General features: G+C 36.3%; 1 protein-coding gene across 1 annotated transcript in view; it reads left to right on the top strand.

Moving 5' to 3' along the window:
* Positions 1 to 483: 483 nt before the first annotated feature.
* The window catches only part of LOC104080695 (bromodomain adjacent to zinc finger domain protein 2B-like), an 85632-nt gene continuing 64542 nt past the window's right edge, over positions 484 to 21573 (top strand). Inside the window, 5 exon segments of the mRNA XM_009583175.1 lie at positions 484 to 637; positions 10609 to 10744; positions 10746 to 10801; positions 15025 to 15186; positions 17334 to 17527. Coding sequence (XP_009581470.1) covers positions 484 to 637; positions 10609 to 10744; positions 10746 to 10801; positions 15025 to 15186; positions 17334 to 17527 — 702 coding nt within the window.

The following is a 21573-nucleotide window of genomic DNA, read 5'->3' on the forward strand; positions in this document are numbered from 1 at the left end:
ATAACGGAATCTGTCAGGCCCAGGGTCCACCCGGTAGTCTGATCAGGAGCAGCAGAAGACAGGAGGCCTGGAGGGAAGCTACAACATGAGACATGGGGTCTAGCCGGGAGGCGTGGGCACAGACCAGGCTGCAGAGCTACGACCTGACTCAGGGGAGGGTTGGAGGTACCAGCCTGAGCCGAAATGGAGCTCGTGAGCAGAGGGTGTGGGTGGTGGTCCCAGGTGAGGCTGTCGGCCTTTAGGCTGAATCGTGACATAGCTCTCAACAGCACTACCCAGTTCCCTTACTGCTGCAGTTGTGCTGGATTGCCCTGATGACTGCGTGCTGTTCACGCGATGTGCCTCTCATGTGAAGGTCTTGTAGGAACCACTCAAGAATCGAGTGCAGATCCGGAGACACGGTCAGCACAGACGCTCCTGTAGTCCCCTCAAGATTTAATTTCCTGCCATAGAAGACACACATTTATCTTCTCTCTTATAGATATGGAGTCTGGAGAGCGGTTAACGTCATCGTCAGTCTCCTCTACTGCAGCTGCTTCGACGCCAGCATCTTCTACGCTGTCTGTAGCTTCAGCAGTATCGAAAGGTGGCCTTTCCACTGGAGCTGCGTCACTGAGTTCCACAATCAATACATGCGGTAAAAATTACTCAATTATATGTTGCAATGTGATTTTAGTGTTTGTCAACACTTGTAATTATTATTACAAATCAAATATAAAATAAGGTTGCACAGATGCACCGAAGAAAAATGTTTGGATTTTTTTTTTTTTTTTTGCTAAGTGACATTCATATAATGTGAATATATTTTACATAGTACTTGCTTATTGAAGGAATGAAATTAATTTAAAATTGCCTATTTGAAATGTGAAAGAAATTTTCAGTTTGCAAAGCTGCCTTGGAAGTGAGGATCAAATTAAGGATTGATCTAGCAAACGCTGTGCCACTTTCAGATTAAGATCTAATAATCAACTTCTTTAACATGCATCATGTTCTCAGCATTCAATCCCAACCCCTCCTGTATTTTTGCATCTGGAGGAATAATTTCTTCTAATGGAACTTGAGATTGAAAAGGTGAATTTCAAAATGTCGTAGTCTTAGATAGTCTTGACTAGAGTGAAACATCTTGGTTTGAATCAGAAACTTATATGGAAGATTTCTTCATGTGAGAATCTTATTTTTGAATGAAGCTCAAATTTCAACTGAATGATGCATATTTCATCAACAGAACAAGAAATGGTAAATAACTCTGCCCTGCTGTTTCTTTCTTTACTTTGGAGAACAGATCATATACATTCTTTTCGCTAGCCTGAGTACTACTGATTCTTACAAGATATACAGTAACCAGGAAGTTTTTCAGCTTAAATTCATGGTAATCCACTACTTTCTGAACAAACTTGGTTCTTACAGTAGAGTGAGCAAGCGTGTATTCTCCGAACTAAAAACTCTTCTGCCCTGATACTGTAGAACCGGTAGATTCTGAGTGCCCTACTACAGCTTGCGTTTGTTCATTTGCAGCTTCATTGGGAAGAAAAATAGAAACCAGAATGTCTGCGTACCTGGAATTATGTCTCAACTATTTATTTTAATTACTCTAAAATCAGCCAGAAAAGTTCTTAACTAAAACTGATGCAGAACAAATAACAATGTGTTTTATTTTTCAGTACCCCACTACAAATTCAACTCCAAAAGACTTTTGTGTCTATGTTCATTAGCCCATGCCATTTAAAATGGTACTCTGTGTTGGTTCCCAGAATGTAGTAGGAGTTCATTTACATATGGCTGTAAGTGTACAGTCCCAAACTGGGGATTTATGCGACTCATTTACCTCTCCTTGCTGCTTTTGCTTTGTAGATATTAAGCATGTAATTTTGTGTCTCCTGTAACATTGTGTGTATATATAGGATATATGTTTGGGCTATCAAAATACAGTAAGACTAAAGCAGATTAATAATGTAATAAAGATACTAAACTGTCAGTTTCTTTCTTCATTAGAAAATGCAGGTAGTCCTTTTCTTAAATAGTTTTTAAAATTTTATTCTCAACTTTTACTTTTAAAAAAAAAAAAAAGTTTCATTTCTGTTTGATAGCTAATAGTTATAAAGACTGATACTAATTCCCAGTATTCATGGGTTGTTTCCTTTTAATTTTTTTTAATGGTCAGATCCTTTGCCTGCATCTGATCTTTAAGAACATACATATTTTTTCAAGGACACTTTTTATTCCTAAAAACAAGCTGGAATGTAGTTTACTATCAGTACTGTTCCATCAGTTTTATTTATGAGTATATCCATTTCTCTACCTGATGCAGTACACTATGGTTACTCTTGCATCCGCTCTGAAAAGATATGCACTGTCCTAGAGAAACTTCACAGAAATGTTCATGCTGTCAACCAGCCAAAGACCGTTCTCCCATTAATGACCTATGGCTGGAACATCAATTTCATTGAGTCAAAACTTTCTTGAATTTACAAGATATTCTGTAGTCAAGATAGACTAATATCCTAGCCTTGTTCCTAAACTGAGATGTTACTCACTTCTGTAATATTCTGTGATATTTAAAAAAAAAAAAAAAAGATGATAATGTCTGTCAGTCTCAATCTGATAATTAAATTATCTTCACATTTAAAAATTCATTTCTCTAGCATCTGATAAAATAATTGTTTAAGAATGAACAATTACTCTTACTAAGAGAAGGTAAAGGCATCTTAATCTATGCATTAGATTAGAGAGGTTCTTTTTATTCCAATTTATCTATTTATTTTCTTTGCAGCAATCAATAGTCTATTAAGTAGTCTCCGCAATAACTTGATTGCATACCCTGTCAGGTCCCCACGAGGCATGTTGAGTTAGGACTGGGAGTCTTTATGCTTTGCCAGGGAGATTACACTACAAATAAATTATTTTGGCATATTCCCAGGTCAAATAGACAAAGCACCTGTGTGAAACCATTATGGAATATATTACATACTGTTAGTTCAAGTGGTTAATACAGCAGTAGTTCCTGAATAATTTAAGCATTCCAATCAAGTAAACAGATACTTGCTTACTTCTTATTCACCCATTGCTGAAAATAAAAAGGTGCATTGGAAAAGAAAATTGATGCTGGAAAGAGGTTTAAATTCATCCTCATGAGAATGTTAGCAATTTTGGAAGAATATAAATCAACAGCCTTTTCTCACATGAGTAAATGATACAATAATTCAGTGTTCTGTCTTTATGAGGGACAGTAATACCAGCGTGTGAAATTGTTCAAAGCTCAACAATCAAGTCTTATTGTTTTGATATTATCCGTCCTGAAGGGTTCTTTATTTTTAATTTTCAAAAAAAGGAAGTTCATTAACTTTTTTTAAAATGAAAATAAAAAAAAACCAACCCCAAAACCCCACCTCTTTTCGAAGCCAGAAGCTGCTTCTATCAAAGCAAAAATCTTCAGTCTTTTTGGAGTCCACTATTTCTCCTTCAATGGGACCCAGAAGAATTTTGAAATTGTGGACATAAATGCACAAAGTCACAAGACTGTTTTAATTGGAAAAGTCTGTAATTTTCCACTTGATTTTCTGATTTATAATAACAATTTTTTTTTTTTTTTTTTTTTTTTAAAAACACCAGGGTTTTTTTTTTGTGTCTCAGTCTTTGTATAAAAATGACATTGTGGCTCCTGAAATAAATGTTGAGAAAGATCAGCTATAGTGCCTAAAATGTAAAACTGTATAAACAAATTTCTTTTGTGGTAAGTGTTTTTTATAGTCCTTGGTTTTGTCAAAATTTTCATCTGAAGCTTGTAGGTATTTATTGACTTCTGGAGATTTTAAGGATTCTGAATGCTAAATGACAATAGCAAAATTGAAATGGATGTGTAAAAACAAAGTGGTGATTTACAGTTTGTGATATATAGAACAATTTCAAATGTCGAGGGAGAATGTGATGGTAGTAGTTAAAGCGATGCAGATGGTTATAGTAAGTACAAGGATGTGAACAATAGTGGAGTGCAATTGCCAGTTCTGATACTAACAGAGTACCCATAGTGTTACACAATCTAATCGCAAGTTCCCAATTTTTGGAAATCAATGTTAAGATGGTCAGTACATCTTAATTTTAATGTCTTATATACGTGTCATTAAGAAGCAGTCTCTAATTTAATTATTATCAATAATTCTTTAAACACGATACCAGCCTCGTTTAGACTTCCTGCTTCGTGTTACTACCGTTAGGTGACCTTATAGGCCAGAAGCTGATTTCTTTCTCAGTGTTCAGACTGCACAATGCAGTGGGATCCAGGCACATCGCTAAACTCTGTTTTACAGGGACAAGACTATGAGAATAACATGCCAGATGTTTTAAAAAAAAAAAAAACCAACAATCTTTTTCAAGGTTATTGAAGAACATAAAAGCAAAAATATGGAGGGGAAAAGGGGGGGATGGGAAGTACTTCGATAGGCATAACTCAAGTACTTCCGTGTTTTAAAATTCTGTCTCATCTACTGTTTGTTATAAGGACTACACAGATGAGTGAATAATTTTCAGTACTGATTGGACATGGAATTTTACCTTTATTTCTAAGGAAAGAACTTAGTGGAAACATTGAAAGAAAAACAATTTCAGTGCATTGCTTTTTGGATGTGTTAGAGATTAAAGGAAACCATTGTATTTGACCAGCTAAATAATTTCATTTAAAACCACATCAAGCACCTAGTAGTTCTTATATTAAAGCAAGCCTCACTGAGAATTGCCATGTGATTGATACTTTTTAAAATATGGCTTAGTAGGTCAGTGCTCTGTGTATGTTCCTTGTATTCTTGCTCCTCAGAGTTAATAATCTGCAGTGTTTGTGCTTAAATTATGCATCAGCTTTCTCAGGAGAGTGCAGTTTTGTCAATCCCTTTTGAAAATTTCCTTTTTTTTTAGAAAAATAGTCCAAGACTAGCTTCTTTTAACCTATGATTTATGAAGGCAAGTTAAAGATGGAGTCCTTGCAATTGCATTCATGTTTGTTACCTGTGTACTTGCTTCTGTGAGAGCATATTCAGAGTTTATTAAAATGCTAATTTTTCGGTGTTTTTTTAAAGTGCTTTAATGAGATAGCCAGTGCTTTGCTCTTCATTTAAATTAACATATATTTTTGATGTTTCTCTATGCAGATGAGGGTTTTTGGTTTTTAAACCAACAATAACACTGGATGATTGTTACTTATGTATATATAAACCATTTCCATCTGGAAATTTTGTGCTTTCCAGCTTTTTACACTGAGGGACATTTACCAGTACAATGAAAATCACGCATACAGATAGTTTGGAATCATGCATACAAGGAGTATGGAAGACTTACTGGTGTTGGGAGGCATGTAGAAGGCAAACTTTGCTAGTACTGTAATGATTAAAGAACAACACAGAAAGGAGGAAAATACACAGTAATTTCTGTCACCTTAAGCAGTTCTCTAGATTTGATGTGTAAGTTGGAATGCCCTTAGCGTTGCTAGAAATTCCATGTTATTTTTGTATTTCTGCTTGTTGGTGCATTGATGCTTTGTATTTTAAGGCATTATTTAAGTATTTATTCCTTTTTAGCTCTTTTGAAAACCTTATATTGTACCGTGAAGTTCATTAATATTAACAAAGGCATTCACAGTTATCATTCCTTGTTCCTAAGAGACCAGCGTTGTTGAAATGTGTGTTGCCCTTTGGAGTAATGCTTTCAATCATTTATCTGTGTAGTGGTTAGTAGAATTTCAAAAGCTGTGTTCAAAAATATTTAACCTATTTGAAGTAAGTAAAGAATGTTAAGGAGTGCAGTTTAATACGAAATTTTGCTGTGCAGAGCATGTCTACAGTAAGTTAGTAACTTGAAGAGCAAACACTAAAATAGGAAAACTAAGGACATACTAGAATTAATTGCTAGACAGACTGTCTATCAAATAAGAAAGAGGAAAAATGTCATTACAGTTCAGTTTATTGTTACAAGACTTTGCTTCCATTTTTCCTTTATGTTTTATTTCTTCCATGTTTCTAAATGCATATTTAAAAATTGATGGCTTCTCTTTTCTGGACGCATTAGATAATGGCTTAGGTAGCCATTATTATGTATTTTTCTAAAAGGCCATAATAATGAGTAATATAATATAAAGTCACCTACTCTTTTTTTGTGTGATGAAAAAAGTTGATAAACTTAACAAGCTCAAAGGATGTTTTAACTTGACCTATCTTGAAAGTATTATGAAACATTGCATTGCATTGCTGCTCATCAGCACCATTAAGAATTACCACTGTGGTCTGTGAGAGAGAAGCAAGTGGTGTTTTTTTTAAGAAAAAAAAAAACACAAAAAGAGTATTGTGATGTTTCCTAATTGAACTGTGTAGCAGATGGTAACTAACATTTAGTATTACTAGTTGTGTATGGACATCAGTTGTGGAAGAAGGTACATAAATGAGATTTGGGTTGGGTTTCTTTTTTATGTGATAATTTACTAACTGAAGTTAAAGACATTTGAACTAAGTTCAGCAAACATAGAACTGAAATACAATGTTTTTAAACTCAGGCTGAAAGCAGAAAGAAACACTGAGTATACACATCATCTGCAATAGTTAACATCAGTGAAATTAAATGCAAATCCATACTCACACCTCTACTGTCATCTGTCATCTAGCAGCAACATCATTCTCTCCACTGCCCACCACCGACAAAGAGTGCCTAGAGAGTAGAGGGGGGTTATCGTCTGCCCCTCTTCAAGAAACGTGTTTACTAAAAACTCAAATGATGCTATTTCTGTGCTAGGGCAAAGGGGCAAATTGTTCAGGTGGGACACTCCTTGCAATGAGAGACTTTTTACATACATGAATGAGATTCCCTCCAACATGTGTAGGGTAAGCCTTTGTAGTTCAGTAAAACGCATCAAAGAGAAGGTCAAGCCGGTTAGGCTGTAACAAGTGGTATGACTGTGCTGGTGATCCCAGAGGTTAATTAATCCTGCTGAGAAGTACAGTAAACTGGCCTTCTGGAGCTTCAGCCTCCATAGCTAGAGTGCTTCTGGCAATTGCTACTTGTTTATTCAGAACTACCTTGGGTTTCTGCATATCTGAGGATGTAGATCATTGAAAAATTAAGCTTGGAAAGGACTTCAGGAGGTCATCTAGTCCAGCTTCATAATCAAAGCAAGGTCAGCTTTGAGGTCAGTGTCTGTCTTGTTTTTGGGACCCAAAACAGTACACAGTATTCTAAATGCAGTCTGAAGAGTACTGAGTTAAGAGGGATATTTACTTGCCAAGCTCTACTGGCTATGCTCCTGCTCAAATAGCCCAGCCTGCTGCTGACCTTTGCTGCCGGGCACACTGCTGGCTGATGTATGGCTTGGTGTCTGCCAAAACCCTTAGAGACTTTTCTGCAGAGCTGCTCCCCAGCCAATCAGTCTCCAGCCTGTATTGTTTCAAGGGGTTATTCCTTTCCATGTGCAGGACTTTGCTTTTGTTCTTGTTGAGTTTCATAAGGTTCCTGCCAATCCATTCCTCCAGCCTGTCTAGGTCCCCCTGGATACCATCCCTTTCCTCAGGTGGATTGACTTGTCCCCCCACGTTGCATGCCTTCCACAAACTTTATGAGAAAGCACTCCCATTTCCTACTCCAGGTCATTGATAAAGATGTTAAACAGGACAGATCCCAGGATAAAAGCCTGCAGTACTCCACTTGTCACAGGTATCCAGGTAGAGTAGGGCCCATTAACCGTTACCCTCTGAGCATCCCACTGTTTTCTTACCCATCTAGTTGTTACCCCATCCAGACCATAATGTCCTAATTTGGATTAAGGAGTATTTGCGGGAGACAGTATCAAAAGCCATGCTTAATTATTGGTTAATGACATGACCTGTTCTCTTCTTGTCCATAAACCCAGTAATGTTATCACAGAAGGCATTCTGCATGTCCCCAGAAATGTGTTCCTACGTGGTTCGTATAGAGGGCTCACTGCATTATTTTCCAGGGGACTAGCATAAGTCTGACCATTTTGCAGTTCCTTTGATTGTCCTTTTGGTCTTTTTTGAAGATGGGTGCAAGATTGGCCTTTCTCCCGTTGTTGGAGACCTCCCCTAATCTGCATGACCTTTCAAAGATAATAGAGTGTGACCTTGTCCTTGCATTCGCTGGTTCTATCCTTGAGTCAAATTACAGTGATGGCTTGATTTGGCTAGAAGTGGTGACAGTTAGGTACGTGGCAGTTATGAGAGTTTGCAATACGTCCACTGTATGCAGTCGTAATGGGAAATGCATCATTGTGGTATAGCTGTACTAGTGTCAAAAGTCAGGTCAGAATGTTGTTCTGGACACTAACAAATTACAAGAAAGAAGCTTAAAATGGCCTTTATGCTTATACCTGTTAATAGTAACAAATTTAACAAAAAAAAAAAATCTATGTAAATTATAAGGTACTAGAGTGGTACAGAACACTGGCCAGACTTCCGTAAATTAAAAATTTAAATTAGAAGCAAAAATATCTAGTTAAAGGAAAAAAAATGTTTTTATTTGCTATATTTTTAGGTATATTTGTCTGTCATAACTGCATGTAAAATTTTCATATGAGGTGTAAGCTGCTAAATAGAACTAGTTGTAAATAATTTGTTCTTATATATGTGTGGAGGTGCTTGTGGTAGTATTGATTGTTACTGCTTTCATCACCTGTATATGCAAAGAAAACGTTTGCCTTGTTGTATAGATTTTAAAAGTAAAGAAAACTGGTTCCTGAGTCTTAAGAAGTTATCACAGATTACAGCATATAAGATGATGATGAAATGGTATGAAAATGAGGTAAAAACCTGGATTCTTGAAAAAGAGTAATCAAAATAGTTGGATTGCAATTGAGTAATGTGTATTTCTGAAATATGGCTGCAAAATAAAAATACCATTGGGATATTGTCTTGAGTTTACACTGAGAAGTGCTTGTAAGTATGCAGGATCATAGGAAAACTCAGGTTGGAGGGGACTTCAGGAGGCCTCTCATCTGAAGAGCAAAATCCATTTACAGGGTCGGACCATGTCGCCCAGGCCCTTACTCAGTCTGGTTTTGGAAACCTCTGAGGACTGGGACTGCACATTGTCTCAGGGCAACCTGTTTCACTTCAAATAAATCACTAAGAAAGAAGAGAACCAAAACACTAAAACTCAAACCGGTACTGAGAGGTCTTAATGTAGACTGTTGAAAAAAACCAGTGTGTCATTCCAGGGGTTTACATTATTTTAGATTTGTCTACTCCTAAATCTTTTCCAAGGGGAATGCATACCACAGACTGCTAAGTTTGTAGACACCAGAGTTATTTTTCTGTTTTCTCTTCGCTAAAGCCACAGATTGAAGACCTTTTCTGTAGACTGTTGTTTTTTTGGATTAGGTAACCCTGTTAATTTAAAAAGGAAAAAAAAAAGAGGAATGATGAGAGTTGTTTAAAAAATGTCTTTCTTAATAGTGCCTTTACTTTTTGGATGCTGTTGTTGAAGTCCAGCTATGTGAAGGATATCCTATTGTAAAGCAGTTTTTTGAGGGGGGCGGGAAAAATTGGCTTTAAGGCAAAGCTTTAAGGCAGTCAAGAAAAGGAGAAAAATTTTACCAAAATGGAGGCTGCAAACAGCTTGACTGGTGAAGTCACTTGCCGTGACTGTTGACAAAAGTCAGACAAAGCATTTAACACTTCCTGTTGTTTGATTATGGGATTGGAAGTTAGTATTCTAGGAGTTTTTAATGAAGTTGTGAGCTTTGAAAGTATAAATGGTGTGAGATTAGAACTAACTGCTGTGGGAAAAGATTTAGGAGTAATGTATATCTGCCATTTAAAAGGGACTTTTTTTTTTATCATCTTCAGAAATTAAGCCATGTTTAATTCAATGTAATTCATCTAGGATCATAGCTAAAAAGATGAAATACAATGTTTAAGCAATATAATAGCAGTTTCACAACTTCTACAAGGCAAAGCTAATGGCTTCCCTAGAAATTCTAAAATTCTATTTTGTACTTTTGATACCAGTAAGGACTGAGTGTAGAAGTGCCTATGAATGGATAATTTGATCATGATCAAAAGAATTTTCTTTAAATTGTTTTCTAAAACTAGCTTACATACATTTCATTTTAGGGCTCAGAAATGACTGAAGTTATTGGGTTTTTTGAGTTCTATTTTAAAATTTACAAAATGTGTGCAAGATATCTTTGTTATTTTGTGTATTTCACTATTAGTTTATGCATGGTGTGTTTTGTAGGCCCCTGTTGATCTCTGAAATGGGATCTTTCATGTGTATTAAGGGTAGAGACATCAAACAGTTTTGCTTGTAAAAGGATATTCCTCTGCTTCTGAACCCAGTATGTTAAGGGAACAGACTCTTTTCCACTGCTAACAGAAATTGCCATGACAAATATAATACCTTTTTTCATTTTTACTTACAAACCTTTTGTTAGAGTTGCTCATGTTTTCAGATATTTTCTGTGTGGTAGAAATACAGTGCCAATACTGGAAGAAGATACTATATGTAAAACTTAATGATAACTTTTAAAATATAAAAACTTTTTAATAAAATTTTTTTCAGCTTGAGGTTGGATTTCACAGCATCTGTTTGGATAGCGCAAGTGTTGTTTTTTCCCCTCAGGACATACGTTCAGAACAGCTGGGGATCAGCCGTGTAACCTATCCGCTGAACCGGGTGCCTTCCCAGTGGTCAGCCACCCAGTCTTTGGCCCGCACGCAGCCAGTTCAGGGTATTCAGAGTTTGGTGGCTTGGGAACTTGGTACGCCCACAGCATTGGTGGCACATCCCCAGCTAGCACCTTTTCCAGTTAAACGTTGTGGCAAGGAATATTAAACTGAAGAAGAGGGTTAACTGTCCTCACCCACTAGGCAGACTTTGTAAAAGACTTAGGCAAAAGACTTCAGACTACAGGCTTGACTAAGTCCAGGACGATTTTGATGAGAAGAAAGAAATATATTGGCTGAGTTTCTCAGGAACAGTGTTTGCACAGTAGTCTTCTAAGAAACAAAGTTGTGCTTGATCTTTTTTATTCTTTCTATCACAAGGTAACGTCTTTCTTCATTACATGGGTGTGTTGATTGCATAACCACAATTCTTGAAAGTACTATTACAGACATATCATTTGTCTGTAATAGGATTGGCCAGCATGATCTTGTTTATTACTTGATTTTATTTGTAAGTAAAGGGGTTTTTTTGGTGGCATCTTGTAAAGTCAGTAGTCTCCCATCCTTTAAAATATCAACATATCGCACAAGGGAGATGAATTCAAAATGATGCACCTGACTTCCACTGTAAGATGTCAGTTACTCAGCTAGTGTTTTCCAGTCTTGCATACTCTGTAAATCTTACATCTGAGAACAAAGCTTTCTGAAGTAAATTACATACTGTAATGCGTTCTCCAAAGTATGCAGTAGTCAAGATGCTGCTTAATTAACTTTTTCTGTAGTTTGAAGAAAAGATATTCCTGCCAGGAAGTGAGTATCTTGAAGACACTTCCCCTTTTCTTGGCTGCGCGTCCATCCCTCCCCGGTAGAATTTAGGATTGTGGGATTCCACCACCAGTAGAGTTTTAGGAGTGTAGGATTAGGTACTGGTAAAAACCTACAGCAAATATTGCAAAGAGATCTTTTAGTATTTTTAAAATTTTGTTTGATATAAATGGCATAATTTTGCTTTAGTTATTAATGACAGAGGAGCAAAAGCAGAACTTTTGTCACTAGGAGGATAATGAGATACTATATACATACCTACACAAAGCAAAAGCATCTGAAAGAAATGCATGTAGAGATGAAGTAAGGAGGGTAAAATACTTCAAAAAGCAGTGAATACTGATTAATTTGTAATGTTCTCATTCAGTGAAGTTTTTTTTTTTATTATATGAAAAGATTCATTCAGTTGTAATAGCCATCTAATGCATGTTAGTGCAGCAGAGTTAACAGGTACTCATTTTAAGCTTTACTTTAAGTTCTTCATAGCTTCCATTGACTTTGTTCCATTTTGCAAGAGAAACTTTCTTCATTGAGAAAATTTTATTTTTGCTGAAGTAGGAATGAACTCTGCATCTGACCTTAGACAATTTTCTGACCTTCTGTGATGTTCTTAAAAGTTTCAACTAAAAATTGAGACATTCATATCTGTAAAGATGGGGGATTTATATTCATGTATCTGGGTAAATAAGTGTAGGGGAAAAAAATTAATGATCTTAAATTTTTTGGTTTTGCTGTCTCATTGAAGGGCAGTATTTTCCATAGATCTTTATAACATAAATAGCGCAGAAGTTATCTTAGGCAGTCTAGCTGTATTTAATTGTTAAAATCTTGCTTAAGCCCTTGAATGGCACCTTTGTCCTTAATTTGGTAGCAATTTGTCTGCATGTGTCCTATTTTATCTGTATTGTCCAGTGACCATTGTTTCTACATTTCTTGGTTAGTACTTCCAAGGCAACGATTCTGTAACTTTGTGGGACTGCTCAGAATACATACAAAACTACTATGTATCACTATGCTCAAATTCCAAATTTAAGATAATAAAATAGTGTGAAGTTTTTGCAGATCAATTACAGCCTGCTTATCATACCAAGATGAAAGCTTTGGAGTTGTTGCTCTAGTGTCCAGTGTTCTGTTTTCATCGCTGGTGTTCTAGCCATATTTTGTGTCTTTTAGCAGTTAGAATCTTTCATTTATAACATTTTTAAATGACCGTGATGTATGTTCTTACAATTTCAGTGTCTGTTGGCAGTGGCAGGTTAAAATTTGTTTATTAGCATTGTTCAAACTTCATTTACATATTCATTAAGAGTTTTAATTACTTTATGTAACATCCTTATACTTACGTAGCTATATCTTACTTTCCTTACCTTCTTAATGTGTTTTATAGCAATATGAAATAACTGTCTTAAAATGCATTAGACTAAATCCTGCCCAACTATATGGTTTAATTCTTTTAATCACACTGGTAATGTATGTGTGTAAAATAGCAGAATTTCTATACTTACGGCACAGTTCTCATCCTCGTAATGTACAAAACTCGATATTTTTATTTTAAGAAATGAAGCATGCCAGTTGGCCAAACAACAGGTTTTGCTCTTTCTCAGCTGTTCACAGGGATATTACGCAAAACTGTTTCTGTCCTGAATGTATGCCACAACTTAATCTATGTTTCAGGGTTCAAAAAAAATCATAATTGCACTTAAGCCCTAAAGAAGTAATTTTCAAGAAGAGGAAAAGCAGCCAATCATAGAAGTCAGAAAAGACTTGCTTACCACCTAGTCCACCCTGTTACTTGTCAGGATTGTGCCTTCCAGTGTGTTTCTGGTGTTTATTGTTACATGATAAAGTTTTCACTATCAGACTGGAAAGCGTACTCACAAATCTGGTATTTTAAGCATAAAAAAAGCACTGTGTTTTAACAGCTTTTTTGTGTGAGTCAGCTGTACCAAAGCACTTACCATTGCTACACTTCAAACAGCTTCACAAAGTCGTATGGCCACTATAGGACCTGGCCAAGAGATAACCATCTCTTCCACGACTTGAATTATTTTGCGTGCATTTGCTTGTTAGATTTAGGGTTTATGTAGACCAAACCTATGTTTCTAGCCCTTGTCACAATGGTGTTTATGTGTCATGTGTCTGATTCTTGTGCTTCTTGTAGTGTGATATCATTTCTGTTTTGGTGGTGGGTGGGGAGAGTTAGTTTTAAGAAAAGTTTGGAAGAGATTTTTCTTTCCTGACAAAATACTACTGCTTTTTCTTCCCCCTCCCCCCCGCCAAACACACACATTTTCTCTCTCACATATGTAATTTTTAATATAGTGTCTTCTTTCAAGTTTCTTTCCCTTCAGAGGGCTTTGAAAGGTTCTTCTTTAATTATGCTTTGTGGTTTTTTCAGTGTTGACTAACAAATGTGTTACAAAATGTTGTTGTAGCTACTGCAGCAGCTATTATAAAAGAAGACCCTGACACTTGTAAGGAACTCCGCTATGCAAATCTGCACACTGTTTCTGGGCTCCTGTTTAAGCACAGTAACCTATGACAAGAGCAGTGCACTCGATATTTGCCCCTTACGTGGCTGTTTAGGCTTAGCAGTGTCTTATTAAGAAAAATGTCGTCAGTTTGATCTTGCAGAGTTTCAAGAATCTGCAGAAAAGGATTACATAAGAGTTGCGTAAATATTCTAAGTAGTTGCTGCTGTAGTAAAGAACTTTAAAAATTGAAAGTTGTAGGGACCATATCAACTCATTTGAAGTTCATTTTCCTGGAAAACAAAAATCAATAATCATTTAACGTGAAAGTTTAAAACACCAGCAAAAACCAGAGAGTATTAGATTGTTTTTAAAATAAGAAATCTTTATTCCTTGCTCAACCACTTGAATTTGTGTAACAAGCAGCACAGAGTAGCCCTGTTTCTGGTTTTGAAACAACCATTTTAATGGGGATGTTACAGAAGAAAATAGACTGCTTTTTTCCAATCCAGTGTCAAACTCCAGGGGAGAAACCTTTTGGAGTGGGTGTAGAGTTACTATAGAGTGGCTAGAGATTCCTATATTAAATAGGTAATTTCACAGGAAACTGCTTCGGATGTGTTTTTGTGGTGGAGGCCTTGGAGTATTCCAGGATAGAGATTGCAGAGGTGACTTAAAGCTGCTGTGCTTTTTCGTAGTTCTGATGTAGGAAGACTGCTGAGGTAATAATGAATGTTCAAGAGTGACCCATGAATATTGACCCTGTTTATAAGACTAGTAGTTTCATTTTGGGGTGATCGCTGTCACGTAGCTTTCTATTAAGTATTTATTTTCAGAATGTGTTTAAATAAAACTGCATTGAAATCTTTACCAGAATGGCTTTAATGACTTAAGACCAGAATTGCTGCAGGAAATTCATGTCATTTAAGAAGTTCCTAAGTATTGTGTTTTCTTCTTACTTCCAGATTTAGTAAATCTGCTCCAGATTATGCACAGCAACATGCTTATGCTTACAGAAATATTTAAATATATTATTAGAACAACTGAAGTTTGTTTTTATTTCCTTTGCGGTGCAGAATGGTGGCGAACAGCGGACACGCACTCTCGTCCCGGGGCAGCTTTTTTCCCACCGCTCTTGGGAATTCCACCACTATTTGCACCTCCTGCACAGAATCATGATTCTGCTTCATTCCACTCAAGAGCTACAGGAAAAAATAGTCGGAGCAGTACAGAAAAAGGTAATGGCTAAAGTTGTAGAGGGAATAATCGTATCGAACCTCTGCAGGTGCAGAAAGATGTGGAATTTGAGCTTTACCTCTCATTGTTCTTCCCATTCCTAAATAGTTCTATAAAAATTGATTCTGTTAGCTAAGCATGAGACATACAAGTCTGGGCTCTCAATAACGAAATACTCTTTCTACTGTTATTTTTTCCCCTCTTTCTCCTTCGATAGTTTATCTGGGACTGAGTAGTAGGGAAAAGTTTTCTTTTAAAGTTTGTTGTTTGATTTAGGAAGCCTTGTACTTCTATGGCGAATACCGTTCCTCGCAGATAAGAAGCACGCATCAGGTAGTTATTTGTTGGGGGGGCGTGAAGGGAGGGATGGCTACGGCTACAGGATCTCAATGAAAATAGCCCAATGACATTAGAACATGTTCTTGCATTTCAAATCAGTATTTTATGTAGTGGTATTGCACGTCTTTTGAAGATGTAAGATACATTTGTTTGATGTTTGATACTGGGTTTGTTAGCTTAGAGGAGAGGAGGCTGAGGGGGGACCTCATTGCTTCTATGGCTTCCTCGTGAGGGGGAGCGGAGAGGGAGGTGCTGGTCTCTTCTCTCTGGTGTCCGGTGACAGGACGCGAGGGGATGGCTTAGAGCTGCATTAGGGGAAGTTCACCCTAATTGGGTATTATCATGCCTAATTGGGTATTAGGAAGATGTTGTTCGCTGAGAGGGTGAGCAAGCTTGCCAGAAAGCGCTCGTGGGCCCAAGCCTGTCTGTGTTCAAGAGGCGTTTGGACAATGCTCTTAGATCTATGGTTTAACTTTTAAGTTGTCCTGTGTGGAGTCAGGAGTTGGACTTGATGATCCTTGTGGATCCCTTCCAAGTCAGGATATTCTGTGATGTACAAACAGAGCTTTTATGTAGTTTTGGTAGGTTTTAGGACCTGATGTGTGTTTCAGAATCAATCCGATAATATGTCCTGATATTGCAGAGTAGCGAGTTTGTGTGGTTAGGGGTATTTTCATAGAAAACAACAGTCGTCTTGACAGATAAGTAAGCACGCTGGAATGTGGATGTCATTTCAAATAGCATTCCCATAGCTTCCCTCCCCCCCCTCATTTTACACATTGCAAAACTCATAAAATATCTTGGGCTTCATGTGGTTTTCTTTGGAGCTGATTGATACTTCAAAACGGTGTCCGGTGACAGGACGCGAGGGGATGGCTTAGAGCTGCATTAGGGGAAGTTCACCCTAATTGGGTATTATCATGCCTAATTGGGTATTAGGAAGATGTTGTTCGCTGAGAGGGTGAGCAAGCTTGCCAGAAAGCGCTCGTGGGCCCAAGCCTGTCTGTGTTCAAGAGGCGTTTGGACAATGCTCTTAGATCTATGGTTTAACTTTTAAGTTGTCCTGTGTGGAGTCAGGAGTTGGACTTGATGATCCTTGTGGATCCCTTCCAAGTCAGGATATTCTGTGATGTACAAACAGAGCTTTTATGTAGTTTTGGTAGGTTTTAGGACCTGATGTGTGTTTCAGAATCAATCCGATAATATGTCCTGATATTGCAGAGTAGCGAGTTTGTGTGGTTAGGGGTATTTTCATAGAAAACAACAGTCGTCTTGACAGATAAGTAAGCACGCTGGAATGTGGATGTCATTTCAAATAGCATTCCCATAGCTTCCCTCCCCCCCCTCATTTTACACATTGCAAAACTCATAAAATATCTTGGGCTTCATGTGGTTTTCTTTGGAGCTGATTGATACTTCAAAACTGTAAAAAATTATTCTGTGAGATATTTACTGGAATGTATATTTTTGTGTCTTCTTTCTTCAAAATCTTGTATTTCTGCCCTGACTAAACTCAAGGATAGTTTGGGCTTAAAAATGCACAATTTCAGATCCCCCTCCTTACAGCATTAAATGTGTTTGCCCTTTAAATCATGGGTGCTCTGCATGTTTTAAGTAAAATAACTCCATGAGCAAATCGATGTGATTCTTGGATGGCAAATTTTTAGTTTATGTTGGGAGTAACCTGTGAGTAGTCTAGTATCTTGTTACGTGTTTATGGAAGCTAGGTTAGTGTGACTGGAACATCTCAAAGAAAGTATCTGCTACTTCAGGTTTTTTAAGTGTCGCTCTGTAAATCTATCATCTTAAGGTATAAATGGATCACTGAATGGGAACAGTACCACTGCAGTATCTGGTATCAGCACATCTGTACTATCTACTAGCATTGCAACTTCTGCAGGACAATTAAAAGCTATAACCTCAGGAGCAGGAGGCCGCAAATACAACCAGGAGCAAAGCAAAGTTCAGCGTTTGGACACCAGAGCTGACAAAATCAAAGATAAGGTAAATATACAGAAAAAACCTTAGGATTCAGACACAAAATCGACATGGTAAGTATTCCAGTTGTGCACACAGCAGCATTTTTAAGTGTTCTCTCCCAGTACAAAATATTTTAGGTATTTCTTCTTACTATTTATTAGAGCAAGATCTGTACCCTTGTCTCTGTGGGTTTTTTGTGTTGGGGTTTTTTGTGGTAGTGTGGTGTGGGGTTTTCTTTTTTTTTGTTGGTTGGTTGTTTTGTGATATGTTTATGAACCAAAATCTACCATTAGCACTAATTCCACTAGTTACTAGCCGTATGCGATAACATACTTTAATTTAATGTATATAATTATAAAAATAAAATATATTAACACTGTTATTTGATATTTTTATATCTGAGTATAAATATTTGTATTATGATTATAAATTACAACCTATTATAAATTATATCTGTTTAACTATGTTTTTGTGTAACTTAAAATACAAAAAAATTTCAGAAGCAAAATGAAATTTTTAGACATTAAAAGAAAAATGCTTTTCTGGGAGTAATTTCCTATTTATCAGAAGAAAAGTAGTATTATTGATGGCTGTGATTCAGCAAAAAACTTAGACAGCCATCTAATATGAAAGACATGAGTAGTCTCAGTGAGTTAATAAACCTCCTTATGTACTGACCCAAGCACTCCTTACGAACTTTGTTACTCTTGGAGTCAAAACACAGGAAATGGGATACTGGGAAATTGATTACTGTCAGAATAGAAGCTAAAGGAGTCATTTCCTACTGGCAGTCATCTAGGCTAAAATACTTTTATTTCTTGATATTTATTTATATTTTTGTTTTGTGAGTGAATTGGGCCTGTTGCTTTCTTTCTCTTTCTGTTACTGCCTTACATTCAAAAACCAAATCGGAGTATTCTTAGGTGAGAGGTTCGCATTTTCAAAGGACAGTTGGTGTTTGCATGTATCTGCATAAAAATAGCTGTTAGCACTAAAGTGGCTAATTATATTTGTATAGTGATATGGTCTTTAATATACTGACAGTAGGGAAATTATTAACATATTAAAGAACATTTTTCCGTCAAAACATTCTTCATATGTTCCAATGATCAACAACTTTTGATGGTATTAAGGTAGTTACAGGTATTTGGAAAATCTTTGATTTTTTCAGGCTTAAATACTAGAAATGGCACACTCTTTTCTAAAATTCTGCTTTTATCCTGGATTTCTATGTGCAAAATGTAAGCTTTGTTTCTACGGTGCAGAAGTAAAGCTTTTTCCAGATAATGTCTCTGCATTTCTGACTATTACTACAGTTATGCAGAATACCAAATAAATCACTGTCTTTTAATATCTCCAAATACCTTCACAAAAGTTTGTATCATAAGTAAATGAACAGACTGTTTTCTGTTCACTTTTTGGCTCTTTACTCAGAAAACTGAGCCGATTAAGCTGGTTACTTGTTAATATGAATATCATTGAAAATTTCACCTCTTTTTTACCTTTTTTTCAAATTTCAGACTGGATGTTTGTCAGCGTTGTTATCTTCTCCTTCGTATTACCATTTGTCTTAAAGTATAAATTCTGTACCCTTGATACATTTTCTTTTGATGTGGGTACTGATTTCAAACTTTAGTTTCTATTTGCTAAATGCCGAGTTGCTGTAAAACAATGTGGTCAATCATTTAGTGTACCTCCTTTCTTAAATTTGTTTAGTTTTGTATCTTAACATTTAAATCGTCTGTCTAATGTGGATAAATTTCAGGTTGTCAACAGTTTTGCTTCCTAAGTTTTTGTAGTAATTTTTCTAACACTGAAGGGGAGTTTCTTGTTCCTGCTGTTACTCGATATGCTGACATTCTAGACGTTCCTGTAATCCTTATTCTTAACAACTTCTCCTCTGAAACTTTTTGAGGTAATTGGTATTTGTTAATGTAATGATTTGAACAATCTTTCCAATCAAAACATACAGAATACTCTAAATGAGAACTCCAACATGAGGAGAAGATCAAGAGATTTGATTTAAAAAAAAAAAAAAAAAAAAAAAATCAGTATTTTTCTTTCAGTATGTTAGAACGAAGCCACAACTGGAACTGAAGGCAGAGGAATAAGCAGGGGGCAGTAGGCAGATGGAATATCTTGTGCTGGACATCGTACAAGTAATGTTATGTTTTTAAATTTCAAAGCGTAACAACACTTGCCTCTTTTTCTAAAGAGCACAGTTTATTTTAAAACATTTTTGTTATACTTGTCTAAATGTTCCTTTCTTCAGGGTTTTATTTTTTTAGTATCCATCTGCTGATTTTTTCAATCACATCCTTAGTTGTAATTTTCTTTTGAGGTTGGTATTTTAAAAAATTTTTTTTTTAAAAAAAGAAAAGGTAAAGCTGATACCAAGCTGGTTTTGCAGTGGTGAAAATCTAAAGAGTTACTTTTTGTGCTATGTTTTTTTCCTGGTTGAATTCTAGTTTTGTTGTCCTATGATCTTAGGGAATCCTAAAGTGCAGTCTGATAGTAACTTGTATTATATACATTTTTTTGCCTGTAGTGTGTGAAAAACAACTTCTAAGTTGATAGAAGCATCTGATCTTCAAAGCTGTAGTTATTAGAAATTCTCATCCAGTTCCTTTTGTCTCGGGTGTGTATTTAATAACTCAGAGAGCTACACATATCAGACAATGATAAACCGGAATCTGTCTGAAACATGAGTTTAAAATTGTGCCACATCCTCACTCATCATTGTATATTTGTTGCGTATCATGCTGCGTCTGTTGAGCATAACTATGTTGTATTGAAAGTAGACGTCATTGTAATGATCTGATATACTGTCCATGACTTACTTCTTATATACAAAAATTCGGTAACTGCGTTACCTTTTTACTTTGCTGTGTTGGTCGCTGCGTTGATAGCTTTAGCATGCTTTAATTGTCGTCTTTTAAGCCTGCCCTGTTTGTGGCCAAGATAAAACTGAATAAGCAGATACACTTTATAAATAATCATTCATCTGAATGTGCTGCTTCAGCCTCACACAAGAAATATAAAACTGACTGCCCCTCTGTTGATTGCATTAGTGGATTTCTAGGATGAGGAAGGTCAGCAGGATTTTTACATTGGTAAAGCAACAGTCTCCAGGGAAAGAAGGCATAACTGGTGAACTTGGGTCTCATTTGGCTTAGAGAAAGTCCCCTACCGTTATGGGCAGCTGGTGAGATAGGAATCCACTCCAAGATCTTGCACTGGGGGCTTTTGCTTACCTGGATTCCAGAATTAGCATCACGACGCTGGGTTATTAACTGTAGTCACATCCTTTACCTTTAATATCTCTTCTTGGCAATTACCATGTTGTATTTCCTTTATAAACTTCAGCACTTTGAAATCATGACTAAAATCTTCTTAAACTACCGCTTCAGTCATCTTTTTATGGGACTATCCCGTTGGGCTAGTCGGGCTACTTTTCTTGGTACTCATATTCAGTCTAGATTATTGCTTTCTGAACAACGGACATTTTCAATTAGCATAACAATCCAGCAGATTTACTAAAGTCAGTGAAGCAAAATCAAATACGAAATTTATTTTAATTGAACCCACTCTTCCTTCAACTTTTATGACTATATTGTTGCCAATAGAGGAACTAGTAGAAGTGAAATTTGCTCTTTTAATATAACTTAATAATAATTTTTTATTGAGTGTATTTCTTGAAGACTCTTTAATTGTCTTTTCTAAATAATATATTTTTTAATATTCTATAAATATCTGCCTGGTCTTACTTAAAAGAGAGTCTAATGCTTTCTTTTTTTCTTTCTAGTATATTTCAAATGAAGTAAAACTACTTACTTTTTGGTCTGTACTTTTCCTTCTCTTTCCTGACTATTTTCTTTTGTGTCGGCAAGCTTTTAGAATTTATTTCAAGTATTTTTTGTTGTTCTAAATGTCTTTACAGAGATATTTTTCTTTACAGTTATCTTTTTCTCCTTCTGGCTTACATTATTTGATTTAGTCTGAATTATTTCTTCTGTATGCAGTTTAGTGCCAACCCCCCTCCCCCCCCCCCCCCCTCCTTTTTTACATCT

The sequence above is a fragment of the Fulmarus glacialis genome, unplaced genomic scaffold (assembly GCF_000690835.1).
Source record: "Fulmarus glacialis isolate BGI_N327 unplaced genomic scaffold, ASM69083v1 scaffold4518, whole genome shotgun sequence".
NCBI classification, from domain to species: Eukaryota; Metazoa; Chordata; class Aves; order Procellariiformes; family Procellariidae; genus Fulmarus; species Fulmarus glacialis.